This window comes from Moschus berezovskii, chromosome 20, assembly GCF_049115385.1.
Source record: "Moschus berezovskii isolate FMDL1 chromosome 20, NW_MosBer_1.0, whole genome shotgun sequence".
In the NCBI taxonomy this organism is placed as follows: Eukaryota; Metazoa; Chordata; class Mammalia; order Artiodactyla; family Moschidae; genus Moschus; species Moschus berezovskii.
Genome location: NC_142479.1, coordinates 63,571,532 through 63,590,281, shown reverse-complemented (window position 1 = coordinate 63,590,281; position 18,750 = coordinate 63,571,532). Strand labels below are relative to the sequence as shown.

At 47.5% G+C, this 18,750-nt stretch overlaps 1 protein-coding gene across 2 annotated transcripts in view; it reads left to right on the top strand.

Moving 5' to 3' along the window:
• The window catches only part of RNF213 (ring finger protein 213), a 133,499-nt gene that overhangs the window by 27,648 nt on the left and 87,101 nt on the right, over window positions 1-18,750 (top strand). For both annotated transcript variants that reach the window (XM_055408398.2, XM_055408396.2), the window contains 5 exons: window positions 14,637-15,149; window positions 15,425-15,547; window positions 16,150-16,319; window positions 16,849-17,007; window positions 17,339-17,541. In XM_055408398.2, coding sequence (XP_055264373.2) covers window positions 14,637-15,149; window positions 15,425-15,547; window positions 16,150-16,319; window positions 16,849-17,007; window positions 17,339-17,541 — 1,168 coding nt within the window. The remainder of the gene's footprint in view (window positions 1-14,636; window positions 15,150-15,424; window positions 15,548-16,149; window positions 16,320-16,848; window positions 17,008-17,338; window positions 17,542-18,750) is intronic.

Genomic DNA, 18,750 nt, shown 5'->3' with positions numbered 1-18,750 from the left:
GGAAGGTTTAATACTGTAAAGATGCCAGTTCTTTCCTCAGATGTATACATCCAGTTAGTCAATTAATGTGTAAAAGGAGTATTGCTTCCAGTGGCTTTGTTTTGTTTCTGGAAATTGATAAAAGACACTAAAAGTCCATCTGGAGTATAAATTGGTGAGAGTTCCTATAAAGAATGTAGACAAGTACAACAATAAATGGGAGATTTGACATCAAAATGTGTTGTAAGCTATAAGCATAACAATATAAAGCAACAGAACATCCTAATGGAGTAACAGAGACCCATTAGGGAAAAGGTTGACATAGAACATCTAGATGCAGGGGCATTTGAACCGTGGCTCACCATTTGGAAAGAACAATTCTTTTCTCGTTGTTGTTGGTTAGTCGCTAAGTCACATCCAACTCATTTGTGACCCCATGGACTATAGCCTGCCAGGCTCCTCTGTCTATGGGATTTCCCAGGCAAGAATACTGGAGTGGAGTTACCATTTCCTTTTCCAGGGGATCTTCCCGACCCAAGGATCGGATTCACATCTCCTATATTGGCAGGTGGATTCTTTACCACTGAGCCACCAGGGAAGCCCTTCTTTACTCGTAAACACTAAGATATATACCAGACTGGCTGACTAATGTAAAAGACACCCTGAAAGTTCTAGAAAATATAGGTGACTATTTATAAAATTATGTAGCTATTCCAGAGCCTCACCAAAACAACCCCTTAAATGCAGATAGGGATGCATAAAATATTCCAGATTCTGGGTTAGAGGAGACCATTCAGCAATGCTATGGAGAAGCAGATGGTTAGAAAAGATTTGCACCACATGGTGACAAAGGGTTCACAACTGGAATACCTAACTAATTCTTTCAAAGAAATAAGACATCCATGTACTAACAGGACAGTGGGTGAAAGATGTAAAAGGCAGTTCCCATGAGAAAGGGATAAGTGGGCTGCAAATGTGGGAGAGTTCCCCTCGAGGGGTGACAGGAGCAGAGCACATGATCAGCATCCAGAGGCTGCCCTGTTGCCGCTTGGTTAGGTGGGATTTGGTTTTATTTACTTATTTTATTGCAATTTTAAAAATTGAAGTGTAGTTGATTTACAATTCTTCAGGTGTATAGTAAGGTGATACTATACACCTATACATGTGGACATGAGTTTGAGTGTACTCCGGGAGTTGGTGATGGACAGGGAGGCCTGGCGTGCTGTGATTCATGGGGTCGCGGAGAGTCGGACATGACTGAGCAACTGAACTGAACTGAACTGATACATGTGTTAAATATATGTATTACATATTCTTTTTCAGAATCTTTTCCATTATAGCTTATTACAAGATATTGAATATAATTCCCTGGGTTATTCAGTAAATTCTTGTTGATGATCTGCTTTATATATAGTAGTGTATATCTGATAATCCCAAACTCCTCTAATTTATCCCTCCCCCCTTTCGCCTTTGATAACCATGTTTGTTTTTATGTCTGTAGGTCTATTTCTGTTTTGTAAATAAGTTCATTTCTATTATGTTTTTAGGTTCCCAGGTTTGTTTCCATTAAAAAGAGGGTTTGACTGGTGGCTCCTGCCTCAGGTGTGTGGTGATGTCTACCAGTCTGCTGTTGGGGACTGGGATGTGGTTTGGGGTCCACATGTTGGGCTATTATCATCCTGTCATCGCTTCTCATAATCGTTGTCTTCCAGGAACTGGGTCGTGTCCCTCCAGGGGTCCATGTTTCATTTACTGCCATCTTTACACAGCCACACCTCCCAGACCCTCTTGGTTCTGCAGAGTCACCTCCCTCTCTATGGTGTGTGCTTTCTTGATGTTTTCCCTCCTGACAGCACCCCTTCTTCTAGAAGGCAAGCATGATCCAGGTTCCATGGGGAGGGCAGCTGGCACCTGTTCATGGGATCCAAAGCCTCCACTACCTTCTGTAGTGACCAGAGGGTTGGGCATGTGTCACACAGGGGTCCTCCTGGAGCCTTGAGGATGCTGTGGCCCGCGTGTATCTACCAGAGCCTGACATCTTATGCCACCAAAGTTGTTAGAACGTTGATTGCCTTGACTTATTTGGGGCTTCTGTATAAAGGAAACAACCTACTTTGAAGTTCTGTAAAAAGGGAAATGACCTACTTTGAGGTTTGTTTTAACCATTAGGAATCTTTTGCTTGCAAACAGTTGAAACCCCAATTTAGGTTAATTAATACAATAAAGGGAATTTGTCACTCATGTAACTGGGAAGACCTTGGGTAGACCTAACTGCAAGCAAGGTTTAATCCGGGCGTTTACCTGCAGACAAGGCTTAATCCGGGCACCTAGATGATATTCCCGAAGTCCAGGTAGCTCTGTTTTTGCACTGCCTTCCTCATGTCAGTTAGCTCCGTGGCCTCTCAACAGTCTCCAACACCTTGGACCCTTCCACAGGTTACCCACCTCCCACTGCATTGTTCAGAGGGATAAGAGAATGCCTCTTTGGGGGCCTTCCAGAGAAGAAAGAGGAAGCATCTCTTTCCCAGGGGAAGCTGTCCTCAAATCTCAGTGGCTCTTACTGGGACATGTACCCATTCCTAACAAGCCAGGGTGCTGTGCTGACCCTGCAGCTGGAGTAGAGTTAATGCTGCTGGAACCACTCAACTGAGAATGGGAGGTTCCAGGGATCATTTCCTGGAGTTGGGGAGTGGGAGCAGGGCACCAGGTAGCTGGCGGGGCAAGGGGCTGTCTGAGCATCTCTCCAGCACTCCAGGAGTCCCTTGAACCTCCCATTCTCAGCAAATCCAGGAATCTCGTGGTGCCCTTAGTAGAGATTCTTGCCACGTTTTTTTCCTGGTGGCGCCTCTCTTCCTCCTCGGCAGTCCCTACTGTGGCGTCTTTGCTCCCTTTTGCAGTTGGCCAGTGTGTAATTGAGAGGCTGGCACTGGTCCTAATGATGACACCGCTACTTGGAATTTGTCAGGCTGGGGGTCCACGTGATATTTCTAGTTCTCATCCCAGATTTTTTTCTCTTGTTGCTTCTGCAAAGCCCGCCTTGTGTTTGTGGATGGACCTCCCCATCCCTCTTCCCCCATCAAAGTACTGTCCACATGTGTCATCCAAGTTCTACCAAAGAGGAAACTGAAGCTGAGGAAGGTTACTGGGGTCCAAAGATGGCGGGAAGGATGGCTGCAGAGAAGGAGCTTGGGCAGTGCCTGTTTGCTAGAAGGAAGTGCTTGATCAGATGCCAGTGGAAAGGTGACACTGTCCTTCCTGAATTGGCCCAGGACTTTCTATTGAAACCATGCTTTTTCTCAGATGGGACTTAAACCCAACCCAAACTCGGACTGGGACTTGTGTCCACAGGCTGGGACTTGAACCCATGATCCCTGACTTAGGAGAGGACTTGAACCCACTCCCTCTCTCTTTTTCTTTATTGGCTGTGCTGGGTCTTTGTTGCTGTGAGGGCTTTCTCTACTTGCAGCGAGCAGTGGCTCCTCTGCTGTGGTGCGTGGGCTTCTCATCGTGGTGGCTTCTGTTGTGGAGCACAGGCTCGAGGTGTGTGGGCTTCAGTAGTTGTGGCTCACAGGCTTAGTTTACACTTGGCATAGGTAATCTTCCTGGACCAGGGATCAAACCTGCATCTTCTGCATCGGCAGGTGGATTCTTTACCACTGGACCGCAAGAGAAGTCCAAACCCACTGTCTTTTAATTAAAACCCCTCACCTTGTGTCAGGACCTACTGAAGCTCAGGTTCTTTTGTCTCATCACCAGAATTATTCAGTGTGAGGCAAAGTGATAGACAAAGAATGAGTTTATTAGCCTAGGGCACTTATGACAGATACAAGCAGGCAGGCAAGGGAGCGTCACCCCAAGAACAAAGAGAGCTTCATTTTTATAATCAAAGCAAAAGTGCGGAGAGGAGAAGACCACCTTCTTCCTCATTTTTGAGTAGATATCAAGGCTTACATCATTAGTTCTTCCTTTAACTCTATATGGTCTAACTGGGACTATCATGGCTTTATTTAAATCATATGTGTGTTAGCAAAATGGTGGTAACATATACTAAAATATGGCAGTTGATCTCAGGTTTTGTAATTGCGGCCTCTCGCGGAGAGTCGGACATGACTGAGCGACTGAACTGAACTGAACTGAACAGCCCAAACTGGAACCCAAAGTGTGTTGGGCCCTTCCCTCCTCTCTCCCTGGTGCCCTTAAGGCAGGAACTGCTCTACCACACCTTTCTAGGCAGCCATGCCTAGCCCACTAGCCCACCAGAAGGGACCCTGTACCTGCCACCCATGTGTGCATGCTAAGTCACCTCAGTCATGTCTGACTCTTTGTGACGCTATGGACTATAGCCCACCTGGCTCCTCTGTCCAAGGGATTCTCCAAGCAAGAATACTGGAGTGAGTTGCCATGCCCTCCTCCAAGGGATCTTTCAGATCCAGGGATGGAACCCGTATCTCTCATGTCTTTTGCATTGGCAGGCAGGTTCTTTACCACCAGTGCCACCTGGGAAGCCATCTACTGTGAAAGTGGACAGGTGGAAGCTCTGTTCTGGGGACACCAGCTCCCAGGTCATCTCATTGGTCACGATCTGACCACTGAAGCGAGCAGTGGGCTGAGCCCAAGGCATCTGCCACCTTAGACCACGATCCCATCAACCGCGGTCTCTGCCGCTTGGGCATCTCACTCCCCTGAGAGCTGGAGGACACTGTGAGGGCCACCGGGGCCACTTCTTCAGACCTGGCTGCTTTCTGGTGTCACACCTTTCTAGTCAAGGTGGAATAGTGGTGAGGCAGGCAGGAGCTATAGCAGCCCCACTCAGTCATTGGTTGGTGCCTCAGTGGTTTCCCCCTCCCCCAAAATGAGCAGCTCTCAATCAGGGACCAGTTAGTGGTCCTGCCCAGCCATTGTTCGGTGCCAGCATGGGCCCCTCCCCCAAACAGGTGACTGTTACTAAGCAACTGTCAACCAGGGACCGTGGCGCTAGTGGTAAAGAACCTGCCTATCAGTGCAGGAGACAGAAGAGACATGGGTTCAATCCCTGGGTTGGGAAGATCCTCTGGGGGAGGGCCTGGCAAGCTGCTCCAGTCTTCTTGTCTGGAGAATCCCATGGACAGAGGAGCCTGGCAGGCTAAGGCCATAGGGTTGCAAAGAGTTGGACAACGGCTGAAGCAACTTAGCACCTGTCAAACCAGCGACCGTTAGTGGTCCTGCTCAGCCACTGGTCAGTGCCTAAGTGGGCTCCTCCCCCTCCCCCTCTTGTGTATAAAAGGAGTCCGAGTTTCCTGGCGTGCTATGATTCATGGGGTTGCAAAGAGTTGGACACGACTGAACGACTGAACTGAACCGAACTGAAGATGGTTTGTTGAGACGCTAGGCTGCCATCTTCTCAGTCTGCTAACTTTCCAATTAAAATCATTATTCCTGTTCCAACAGCTCATCTCCCAATATACTGACCTGTCAGTGCAGCCAGGAGAATGAGTTTGGGCTGGGTTAAGTTTCAGTATAATGTCCTGTTTCACTTAGTTTCTTTCCCCCTTCACCTATGTCCCTGTCTTGGCTACAAAATGCTAGTCTTCAAGGACCGTTAACTCCCTGACTTCATCTAACAAGATTCAGATACCATATCTACTGTCTTGTGTTTTAATTATCAGAACTTGTGGCCCGAATGTGCCTGATGCTTGGATACTTGGTCTTCCTTCAAGATAGTGTAGATTGTTGCTAGGTTACTGGATTCTTTTCTTGAGTAGACATTAGCCTACAACAGTTTCCCAAACTCCCGTAAAATTCCTTTTACATTCGTAATCCCCTAGAGTGATTCTTAAACTAGCTAACCATCCTACTCTATCCCAATCACTGTCAGTGCAGAATGAGGCAGAGGACCCCTGGGAGTTTAGGCAGAGCTGCAGGCCCACTTAGCCTCCAACCCTTCAGCCTTTGTCAAAACCTTCACAGACCTTCTGTCCAACTAGTCAGTGTTCTCAGTTGTCACCCCCACTCCCTGCCATATGTGCCTTTTCAGGGTCCACAGCACACACCCCCACCCCTCCGTGTGCTCCTGACCCAGTATTCAGGGGAGTGAACAAAGCTGCCTTGCCCTCCTCAAAACTGAGATCTCTCTGCTCTCTGAGGACACTCATTATAAAATATAAAATCAGACATGTATTTTGAACTGTGGTGCTGGAGAAGACTCTTGAGAGTCCCTTGGACTGCAAGGAGATCCAACCAGTCCATTCTAAAGGAGATCAGTCCTGCGTGTTCATTGGAAGGACTGATGCTAAAGCTGAAACTCCAATATTTGGCCACCTCATGCGACGAGTTGACTCATTGGAAAAGAGTCTGATGCTAGGAGGGATTGCGGGTGGGAGGAGATGGGGACGACAGAGAATGAGATGGCTGGATGGCATCACCGACTCGATGGACATGAGTTTGAGTGAACTCTGGGAGTTGGTGATGGACAGGGAGGCCTGGCGTGCTGTGATTCATGGGGTCGCAAAGAGTCGGACACGACTGAGCGACTGAACTGAACTGAACTGATTCTGACTAACCCACCTTCCTTCCAAGAAGTAGCAAACTGTTACTTTTTTTCTCACTAATTCTCTCTAGGCAGAAATAGGAGTAGCCTTTATGTATACATTTAGAGCTGGTATATGGCCTTTGAACTGAACTGAACTGATTCTGACTAACCTACCTTCTCTCCAAGAAGTAGCAAACTGTTACTTTTTTTCTCACTAATTCTCTCTAGGCAGAAATAGGAGTAGCCTTTATGTATGCATTTAGAGCTGGTATATGGCCTTTGAACTGAGGTATAGTTGGTATTGAATGAAATACACAGGCCTTCAGGGTAGAGCCCCCTGAATGTTCTGCTGTGTGTACCGCTTTGTAACCCCTACCCCATCCAGTGACAGGACATTCAGTCACTAGAAAGTTCTCTAGCATCCCTTCCAAGTCAATAAACCCTGCACTTAACAAATGTTTTAATTCAATATTACACCCACCCTACAGAGTATTTATAACACAGATGAAGGATTATTTTAGTGGATACTCATCCCCTACCATCCATCATCAACAAAGACATCATCAGAAGTATTGGGGTCTCCTCCTAACCACCCCATCCACTGCCCACACCCAGACGTTGTGACCCAGGTCTGGATTCCTAATCAGTAGTGTTTAGTTTTAGTGTACATATTCCTGACTAACGAGTTCAGAGTGACAGACCACAGTAATGAGGAATACATAAATATGTAACATGGATATATAGACTTGATTTTTGTCAAGGAAAAGTTGAGAGTTTAGCCTCATGCCTTGCCTGTAGACCTGTGAGGGGCCAGACACTCATGTGGCCTCATTGATGTGCATTGAGAGAACTAAGTTGCCTGTGTGAAATCTGAATCTTATTCTAAGGGTTTTGAAGCACCTTATAAAAAGCACAATCGAATAGGGATTTAAAAAAAAAAAAAAGGAGAAAGTGAGATAAAGAGGAGAAAGGCAAATTGCAAATCAGAAGTCAAAACTTTTTTTTTCTTTTGAACTTTTTATTTTATATTGTGGTAAAGCCAGTTAACAATGTTGTGATAGTTTCAGGTGAATAGTGAAGGGACTCAGCCATCCATATACATGTGTCCATTCTTCTCCAAACTCCTCTCCTATCCAGGCTGCCACATAACATTGAGCAGAGTTCCATGTGCTATACAATAGGTCTTTATTGGCTGTCCATTTTAAACATAGCACTGCGTACATGACCATGCCAAACTACTCTCCCTTCCCCCGGCAATCCTAAGTCCGTTTTCTAAGTCTCTTCCTATTTTGTAAGTAAGTTCATCTGTATCATTTCTTTTTAGATTCAATATATAAGGGATGCCACACAATATTTCTCCTTCTCTAACTTACTTTACTCAGTACGACACTCTTTAGATCCATCCATGTTGCTGCAAATGGCTTTATTGCATTCTTTTTAATGGCTGAGTGATATTCCATTGTGTGTATGTAACACAGCTTTTTTTTATCCATTCCTCTGTTAACGGACATTAGGTTGCTTCCATGTCTTGCCTATTGTAAGCAGTACCACAGTAAACACTGGGGTGCATTTTTCCTTTCGGATCATGTTTTTCTCCAGATATATGCCCAGGAGTGGGATCGCAGGATCATATGGCAGCTCTATTTTTACTTTAAGGAACCTCCATACTGTTCTCCATAGTGGCTGTACCAATGTATATTCCTACCGACAGTGTAGGAGGGTTCCCTTTCTCCACGCATCTCCAGCATATATTGTTTGTGGATTTTTTTTTTATGACAGTCTTTCTGGCTGTGAGGTGATATCTCATTATAGTTTTAATTTTCATTTCACTAATAGTTTGATACAAAACTCTTTGTTTTTGGATCTGGTCACAGACCTGACTGAGGTGGGTGTTTCCCAGGGGCAGAGGAAACATACTGGTGCTGCAGGGAGACATGGGACTTTCTGAGGAATTTATATAATGAGATAGAAGCATTTAGGCACCTACCGGGGCTCAGGGATTGTTCTAGACACTGTGGACGCAGCAGTGAAGAAAACAGAGGCTTCCTTCCTGGAAGGAAGAGAAAATAAAAGGCATGTTTAGTTGACGGTTTCTGAGGAACAAAATCTATTTCTTACTTCCACTGTATAATCATAAGGGATTTGATTTAGGTCATATCTGAATGGTCTAGTGGTTATCCCTACTTTCTTCAATTAAGTCTGAATTTGGCAATAAGGAGTTCATGATCTGAGCCACAGTCAGCTCCTGGTCTTGTTTTTACTAACTGTATAGAGCTTCTCCATCTTTGACTGCAAAGAATATAATCAATCTTATTTCGGTGTTGACCATCTGGTGATGTCCATGTGTAGAGTCTTCTCTTGTGTTGTTGGAAGAGGGTGTTTGCTACGACCAGTGCGTTCTCTTGGCAAAACTCTATTAGCCTTTGCCCTGCTTCATTCCGTGCTCCAAGGCCAAATTTGCCTGTTACTCCAGGTGTTTCTTGACTTCCTACTTTTGCATTCCAGTCCCCTATAATGAAAAGGACATCTTTTTTGGGTGTTAGTTCTAAAAGGTCTTGTAGGTCTTCATAGAACCGTTCAACTTTGGCTTCTTCAGCATTACTGGTTGGGGCATAGATTTGGATTACTGTAATATTGAATGGTTTGCCCTGGAAACGAACAGAAATCATTCTGTCATTTTTAAGACTGCATCCAAGTACTGCATTTCGGACTCTTTTGTTGACCATGATGGCTACTCCATTTCTTCTAAGGGATTCCTGCCCACAGTAGTAGATATAATGGTCATCTGAGTTAAATTCACCCATTCCAGTCCATTTTAGTTCACTGATTCCTAGAATGTCTATATTCACTCTTGCCATCTCCTGTTTGACCACTTCCAATTTGCCTTGATTCATGGACCTAACATTCCAGGTTCCTATGCAATATTGCTCTTTACAGCATCGGACTTTGCTTCTGTCACCAGTCACATCAACAACTGGTAGTTGTTTCGCTTTGGCTCCATCCCTTCATTCTTTCTGGAGTTATTTCTCCACTGATCTCCAGTAGCATACTGGGCACCTACCGACCTGGGGAGTTCCTCATTCAGTATCCTATCATTTTGCCTTTTGATACTGTTCATGGGGTTCTCAAGGCAAGTATACTGAAGTGGTTTGCCATTCCCTTCTCCAGTGGACCACATTCTGTCAGACCTCTCCACCATGACCCGTCCATCTTGGGTGGCCCCACACGGCATGGCTTAGTTTCATTGAGTTAGACAGGGCTGTGGTCCATATGATCAGATCAACTAGTTTTATGGGATTATGATTTCAGTGTGTCTGCCCTCAAATGCCCCCTCGCAATACCTACCGTCTTATTTGGGTTTCTCTTACCTTGGTCGTGGAATATCTCTTCACAGCTGCTCCAGCAAAGTGCAGCCGCTATACCTTACCTTGGACGAGGGGTATCTCCTTAAGGCCGCCCCTCCTGACCTTGAACGTGGAGTAGCTCCTCTCGGCCCTCCTGTGCCCACACAGCCACCGCCTCTTGGACGTGGGACAGCTCCTCTTGGCCACCGCCCTGACCTTGGGCGTGGGGTAGCTCCTCTCGTCCACGCTTCTGTGCGTGGTCAGTTGCGCGGAGCTGGCATCTCTTGCGTCTGTGCCGCCGGAGCCTAGATCTGATAGATAGAGTGCCTGATGAACTCTGGACGGAGGTTCGTGACATTGTACAGGAGACAGGGACCAAGACCATCTGCATGGAAAAGAAATGCAAAAAGCAAAATGGCTGTCTGAGGAGGCCTTATAAATAGCTGTGAAAAGAAGAGAAGCGAAAAGCAAAGGAGAAAAGGAAAGATATAAGCATCTGAATGCAGAGTTCCAAGAAATAGCAAGGAGAGATAAGAAAGCCTTCCTCAGCGATCAGTGCAAAGAAATAAGAGGAAACAGTAGAACAGGAAAAACAAGAGATCTTTTCAAGAAAATTAGAGATATCAAGGGAACGTTTCATGCAAAGATGGGCTCCATAAAGGACAGAAATGGTATGGACCTAACAGAAGCAGACGATATTAAGAAGAGATGGCAAGAATACACAGAAGAACTGTACAAAAAAGATCATCACGACAAAGATAATCACGATGGCGTGATCACTCACCTGGAGCCAAACATCTTGGAATGTGAAGTCAAGTGGGCCTTAGAGAGCATCACTAGGAACAAAGCTAGTGGAGGTGATGGAATTCCAATTGAGCTATTTCAAATCCTGAAAGATGATGCTGTGAAAGTGCTGCACTCAATATGCCAGCAAATTTGGAAAACTCAGCAGTGGCCACAGGACTGGAAAAGGTCAGTCTTCATCCCAATCCCAAAGAAAGGCAATGCCAAAGAATGCTCAAACTACCGCACAATTGCATTCATCTCACATGCTAGTAAAGTCATGCTCAAAATTCTCCAAGCCAGGCTTCAGCAATATGTGAACTGTGAACTTCCAGATATTCAAGCAGGTTTTAGAAAAGGCAGAGGAACCAGAGATCAGATTGCCAACATCCGCTGGATCATGGAGAAAGCAAGAGAGTTCCAGAAAAACATCTATTTCTGCTTCATTGACTATGCCAAAGCCTTTGACTGTGTGGATCACAATAAACTGTGGAACATTCTGAAAGAGATGGGAATCCCAGACCACCTGACCTGCCTCTTGAGAAACCTGTATGCAGGTCAGGAAACAACAGTTAGAACTGGACATGGAACAACAGACTGGTTCCAAATAGGAAAAGGAGTACGTCAAGGTTGTATATTGTCACCCTGCTTATTTAACTTATATGCAGAGTACATCATGAGGAATGCTGGGCTGGAAGAAGCACAAGCTGAAATCAAGACTGCCGGGAGAAATATCAATAACCTCAGATATGCAGATGACACCACCCTTATGGCAGAAAGTGAAGAGGAACTCAAAAGCCTCTTGATGAAAGTGAAAGAGGAGAGGGAAAAGGTTTTCTTGAAGCTCAACATTCAGAAAACGAAGATCATGGCATCTGGTCCCATCACTTCATGGGAAATAGATGGGGAAACAGTGGAAACAGTGTCAGACTTTATTTTTTGGGGCTCCAAAATCACTGCAGATGCTGATTGCAGCCATGAAATTAAAAGACACTTACTCCTTGGAAGGAAAGTTATGACCAACCTAGATAGCATATTAAAAATCAGAGACATTACTTTGCCAACAAAGGTCCATCTAGTCAAGGCTATGGTTTTTCCCGTGGTCATGTATGGATGTGAGAGTTGGACTATAAAGAAAGCTGATCGCCGAAGAATTGATGCTTTTGAACTGTGGTGCTGGAGAAGATTCTTGAGAGTCCCTTGGACTGCAAGGAGATCCAACCAGTCCATTCTAAAGGAGATCAATCCTGGGTGTTCACTGGAAGGACTGATGCTAAAGCTGAAACTCCAGTACTTTGGCCACCTCATGCGACGAGTTGACTCACTGGAAAAGAGTCTGATGCTGGGAGGGATTGGGGGTGGGAGGACAGAGAATGAGATAGCTGGATGGCATCGCCGACTCGATGGACATGAGTTTGAGTGAACTCTGGGAGTTGGTGATGGACAGGGAGGCCTGGCGTGCTGTGATTCATGGGGTCACAAAGAGTCGGACACAACTGAGCGACTGAACTGAACTGAACTGAGGAACAAAATAAAGCAAGTGCAGGGCTGTATAGGTTTGCTTTCCTACCAGGGGTGTCCAGGTGGTCTGTCGAGGCGTGTGGGGCAGAGGACAAAGTGAAAGTGAAGGAGGGGACTGGCCAAAGAGGGAACCGGAAGCCCGAGGCGCCCTGATTGTGTGACTAGTGATGAAACAGGAGGTCAGTGTTCCTCGCAGCTCCCAGGAGGAGGGGCCATTTCTGGAGGGCTGCAGGGGAGAGAGAAGGAGCAAGGGGAGAAAGTGGCCCCGGGCCTGCCTTGTGGGACAGGGCAGGCAGGTTTGAGGAGGTTCAGAATTGGCTAATGTGAATGCTCTTGGTGGACTCTGGGCTGTAGGGTGGTCTAGATGTCCTGTACTTGGCCCTGTGGTGATTTGGAGCTGGAAATGTTGGCTTGAAGGGAGAGTTTGGTAAAGGAGGTGGGCGGTGGGTGCAGGGAGGAGCTCCATGTTGGGTGATTGGCAGATGAAAGATGTGCTTGTGGGGAGTCACCACCTCTCTCTGGGTTATTAGTAACCCTGGGAGGGGCAGTCCCTCCAGGATGATCAAGGTCCCCCCACATGCCAAAACATCCTAAAGTACAGAAAGTGAAAAACAGGATTGATGCTGGAGGCCAGGGCAGGACTAGGGTGGGATGAGGTTGACAGACAGTGAGGGCCAGTCCGCAGGGTCTTCTGGCCAAGCATAAGCTTTGATTCTGGGTGAGCCGGTCAGCCTAGAAGGTAGCCTGTGGCTTTGGCCACGTTCAGATGCACAGGTCCCAGTAATCTTTGCCGATTGATGAAACTGCCTTCTTGGCTCTCAGTGACTTTCAGACTCAACCTGCGCCTCTTTGCTAGAAGCCTCTGAGTCCTGCTGCTGCTAAGTCACTTCAGTCGTGTCCGACTCTGTGTGACCCCATAGACGGAAGCCCACCAGGCTCCCCCATCCCTGGGATTCTCCAGGCAAGAACACTGGAGTGGGTTGCCATTTCCTTCTCCAATGTGTGAAAGTGAAGTCGCTCAGTCGTGTCCGACCCTTAGCGACCCCACGGACTGCAGCCTACAAGGCTCCTCCACCCATGGGATTTTCTAGGCAAGAGTACTGGAGTGGCTTGCCATTGCCTTCTCCACTCTGAGTCCTACTAACAAGCTAAAACCACCTATTTTTCGTCTTTCTCTCCCAGTAAACCATCAGTTTTATGGGGGAGGAACTCGTCTTACTTTCTTGTTCCTTGTGCTTAAGACAGAGTTCCAGGCTCCTTTTGGTATATCAACATAAGCGACTTAATTTAAGCCAGCCTTGCCTTCCAAAAGGGTGGGGTCTGCATACAGCTTCCTGCTGGTCTGATCCGTGGTTCCCAGTGAGACTGCACTTCAGGACCACCTGTAAAGCTAATGGAGATGCTGGTGCCTGGAGTGGGGAGCTGCCTCATGGTAGTGCTCACAGAGCAAGCCTGGACTGGCAGCAGCACCATGGAAATGCAGAACCCGAGGTGCCCCCAGATGTGCTGAGTCACCATCAGTATGTTGGCAAGATCTTCAGAGGTCTGTATGCCCTGGAAGTTGGCATACAGATCGCCTTGAATGACCTTCCTTCTTTCCACCACAGTGTTAGCTGGTATTGATGTCAGGCTGGGAAATTGCCATTCAGGGCAGCCTGTGCATTGTGCTGCTTGTTTCAAGCAGATGGGCTGGAAGTTTGGTCAGGTTTCTTGGAGAAAATCTGGAAGCTGACCCAGAACAAGATGTCCCACCCCATGTGCAGATAAACCCCAAGGTCTTCCATTTCCCTCTCCCGAGGACTCAGCCCGGGCAAGCGGCAAGATGCCAAGCCCTAGGCCCACACGGGGCTTCAGTGGCAGGGAGGGTCACAGGTTACTGGCACTTAATGAACTAATCAGCGTTTTGCTGCAGTCCAAGACTGCCGTGCATGCAGGGCATTCAGCCCTTCGGGGTCCTCGCAGGGGCCTGCCACAACTGCTCCTACGAGCTCGTCTCTGATTCCGAAGCTGAGGATTCTTGCCTTTGAGTGAGGATCTGCAGGCAGAAGCATAGTGTGCCAGTGCAAGTGCAGGAAGGAACAACTTGCACTTCTGCCCAGTTTTGCATCTCTCTTTTGTATGTAATACATACCATATAGGAGTCTAACATGTCGGGGCCTGTGCATACTTTCTAACATTTGAAAGCCATCTTTACAGGGCCCTCCCGTTGGAAGGTATTCCACATGAGGGTCTCAGCTTGGATTGGGCAAAGCAAAGTGTGTGACCATCACTGCTCCCCACTTGTCCCTCAACTCTGTTCACCAGCCCATTCACTTCGTGCTCAGTTTCAGTGCTCGGTTTCATTCTTTCCAAGAGAGAGGAATGGCGGATTTAGCAGTTGTAAGGTGGTTGGATTGAGCTATGCTTGACGTACTTCAGAAATTGAAAGGAAATTGGAGGAAACCCTTGGTGAGAGTATAGAAAACCTGAGAAACAAGATGAGTGTCTCTTTTTCTGTTTAGCGGCGCAGAAGGAGTAAAAGGAAGAAAAGGAATTGGAAGAATGCTTCCACATCTGCAGAGCTGGATTCCTTGTCCCCGTCCTCACTGGATCCCTGTAGTCTGAGTTCGCTTGCAAACCCTGAGCTCCAGGACACAACTCCATGCCAAAGCCCAGCTCAGCAGAGTAGTCCCACTCACCAGCCAGGCCAGCCTCCAAGTGTGGGCAAAATACCTATGGGCCACCCTCTGCAAGGTGAGGCTGCAGGAGAGGCAGAAGCAGCCGTGGGCACCGAGTCTCTGAGCAGCCCAGCACCTCCTGACCAGACTCTGGGAGGAACCCTCCCAGAAGGGAGTGACCACCAGTCCCTGAGCCCCTCGAAGGGTGAAGATCTCCCCACTTCTGCCAGTGAAGGCTCTCCTGGGGAGAAGGATACTGCCCAGGAGCTCCTGCTGCCTGAGCCAAAGGCAGACACCTCCAAGCCCAGGAAAGAGCTGCAGACCACCGGGCAGCTGGCCAGGGCTCCTGCCTCTGGGGTGAGTTAGGGGAGTGATGACAAGGGTTGGCCTGCCATGTCTCAACACCTTGCTGTGCAGTGCAGTTCTGACAATACTTCACTGTCTGGGAAGGGAGTCCACTGGGACTTGCTTCCTGGGAGGGGGGCTGTGGGAGGGGCTATCCCTCTACCCTGAGCTGCTGGCCTCTGTTCCTGGGCTGGTGGAAGAGGCTGACCCTTATGCCATTGAGTCCAAGTTTCCCTGTGCATTTTGTCATTTTGGCCCTGATGTTTTGGGGTCTTTATTCCTTCCAGGCAAGTGATGCTGCAGCCAAGTCAGCTGTTTCAGTGGAAGGAACTGAGAAAGATGTTAAAGATAAGACTGAGGAAACGAAAGAGCAGCCCACAAGCGTCCCTGCTTCCCGAAACCACCGCCAGGTAAAGTGTCTCGTGCCTGCCTGGTCGCCTCTCCAGAACACCCTCCCCATTCTTGCTGTCCATCCCATGGGCTGCTCCTTTTAGTCCCGTTCCTTCCACAGCTTGATCATTTGGTGAATACGTGTTAGGTGCTGGGGATATAGCCATGAATGAGACCAGTTCCTGCCTTTGGGAGCTCACATTCTAGTGGGGAGAAAGACATGCAAAGCCAGACGGTGTGAAGTGCCCTGGAGAGACGTAGGGCAAGGGACTGAGGTGGGTGCCAGTCAGGGCCTCTCCAAGGACTGAAGAGTGACAGGCAAGCCATGTGCCTATCTAGGGACATGCAAAGGCCCCAAGGGAGAGTGTGGTGGGCTTGTTTAGGGGCAGCAGGAAAGCTGCTTCTCCTAAGAGCAGGTGAAGGGAAGAGAGGCCGGGGTTGGGGCTGGAGTTGACGAGGTTGGGACAGGAGTCCTTGGAGCCTGTGGTGGGTGGACCAGATGCCGTTTGAAGGTTCTGAGCAGGGAAGGGATGTGACCAGTCTAGCGACTGTGACAAGCGTCCCGTGTTGGGGGCAAGCATGGAGCCTGGTCTAAAGGTTGGGGTTTGGGTGCCTGTTCCAGGAAATTGCAACCAAGGACCAATCGGCTGTTCCTGGAGGGAAAACAGGTGAAAATGAGAAAGCCAAGCCAAAGAACCCGAAGAGGCCAGAGGGGAATACAGGAAATAATGCAGCCCCTGTGAAAAATGAGAAGGAGCAAAGGAACCAGAGCACACAGCGAGCCAAGGAGAGGTGGGTGCAACTGGCTCAGCGAGGCACAGGCCTGGCCCCGACCCAGCACTGGCACTGGAAAGGGCCACGCCACCCCAAGGGAGAGTCCCAGGCTGCCTTTTTGTTGACTCTCAGGGCAAAGGGCAATGCTCAGGAGGTAGGCAGGGGAGGGGCACCTGTCCCAATTCCATACTCAGTTGAAATTCTGCCATTATACAGTCCCTGGGGTCTCCTGGAGGCAGCCTGGGCCTTACAGAAGTCAGGAGAGAGGCAGTCATGCCCCAGACTACTCAGTCATCCCCAGCTCTTTGGAGCTGGGCAGAGATCACCCCACCCTATGCCCACTGTCCTCCTCCGCCGTAGAGGGAGAGCCCAGGGGACCCACATGGAGCGCAGTCTATCTGAAGTGAGGGCTCTCTTGCACTTTGCTGTGTGTTATTGCGCGCCCAGAAACAAGATCGTGTGTGCACATGTGCGCCTGCGTATGTGTGTGGGCAGGGGGTAGAGAGACCAGATCTAATCAGTGTTTTCTTCTGTGACTTTCCCCCAGCCTGCTGAGCTCCACGGAAGAAATCATGGTGTACTTCCATGCAATCATTTCTAAACATTTTGGATTCAACCCCGATCAACACAAAGTATATGTTAGAGGTGGGAAAGAACTCGGCAAGCCTGCATGGTTTCATAATGTTTGTGAAATGCACTATAGCAAGTGAGTATATCCCAGCTGGCCCATAAGGAAATGTATAGAATGTCCAGTCTTTGAAATTTATTGAAATCATAATTCTGATCAAGTAGGTTAATTCTTAGAACTTTTGAAGATGAATATTTCAAAAAACTCTTCCCTATAATGCGGTTCTTTGTCATACTTCATCTTGGTCTTCTTTCTGTCTCCGTGTGGAAGCGAGCCTTTTTCTGGAAGCATCCTCTCTTTCAGCATAGATTTATAGCATTAGGTCTGCACTCCGTGTTTTGTTTGAGAAGAATGAACATTTCTGGGAGAGGATTTTCACATAACCAACTGCTGTCCCGTTTATTCACAGAGACTTACATGAGAACGGGTCCCTCATTGAAGGCAGCACCACCATTTCCAAGCAGCACGTGGATAAACCCATTCCTTACAAGTACGTTATCTGCCGAGGCAAGAACCCTGTGGAGTATGAGTTCATCTACAAAGAACAGCCAAAGAAAGGCGAGTACGTGAACCGCTGTCTGCGAGTGAAGTCTTCCCTTCTGGACTCGGGAGGTAAGCCGAAGACTCTTGATCGATCAGCCTCTGAGACAGGACGTTCCTCTCTGGAACAGAGGCTTTCCTTGTCCTCTGTGGGACTCCTTTGCTTGGCATTGGCCCTGCCATACCTCCCGGCTTTATGTTTCCTAAGCCTGAGCTTGGCAGCATGTTTCTGATCAGTTTAACTTAAGCACTCACAAGAGTAAACAAGGTAGTGGATGTTTTCTAAGGGAAAGGAGAGAGGGTGGATCCGCTGAGACGTGAGGGGACTGGGGCATGGAGAGGCAGCAGTGATTCTTTACCATCTGAGCTACTATTAGATAAAGCCTACTTAACATTAAAGTTCTTATTTAAAAAGATTGATCTGTCAGCTTTTGAGAGATGGACCAGTCTGTTACCAAGACCAGGTGTTTTATTTTGTTTATTTATTTTTTGGGGGTGCATAAAACAGTTTTATTATATTCATTACTTCTGTAGGTTAGGAGTTTAGATGGAGCACAACAGGGCTGGCTGGTTTCTGCTCTCTGATGTCTGGGGCCTCAGCTAGGCAGGATTGAAAGCTGGGAGTGACTTGATGAAATCATCTGGAGGGGTCTTTGCCACTGATGCTGCCCATGGCGGGGATCTCTGTTAGGTGTCTGACAGTAGTAGAGGTCAGTGGGGCAGGTGCTTGATTATTTTGAACTTGCCCAAAGAGAGAAGAAACTAGAGTCTTGTTCTCTTCTTAAATGTGCCCAAGTGTTGACTCGATTGCCTGCCTTTATAAGACTCTTCTATGAGGGCTGATTGCAGAGTCCCGTGATCCTTTCTGACTTTGCTCTGCACTTGCTGGATGATCCAAACTGGCTGTTTCCATGCTTGAGATGATCCCTCATCAGACAAGAGCTGGTGCTAAACTAGTCTTTGCAGAAGACATGGTAGTGATTTGGGATGGCAGGTCTCATTTGCTCTTACTTAAGAAGCACTGCCTTAGTCACTCCAGATTTTATCTGGCTGGTTCCTGGTACTTAAGCTGTCAAACCAGACAGAGATGCACTTTTTAATACAGAGCCAGTCATTTTAAAGTCCATTGAAAAGATTTTCTTTTCTTCTTTCCCTCTCTCTTTTATTGAAGTATAGTTAGTTTTTGTGCTAGCTTCAGGTGTACAGCAAAATTATTCAGGTATTTATTTTTGGGGGATTTTTTTCCTTTATTAGCTTATTACAAGATATTGAATATATTCC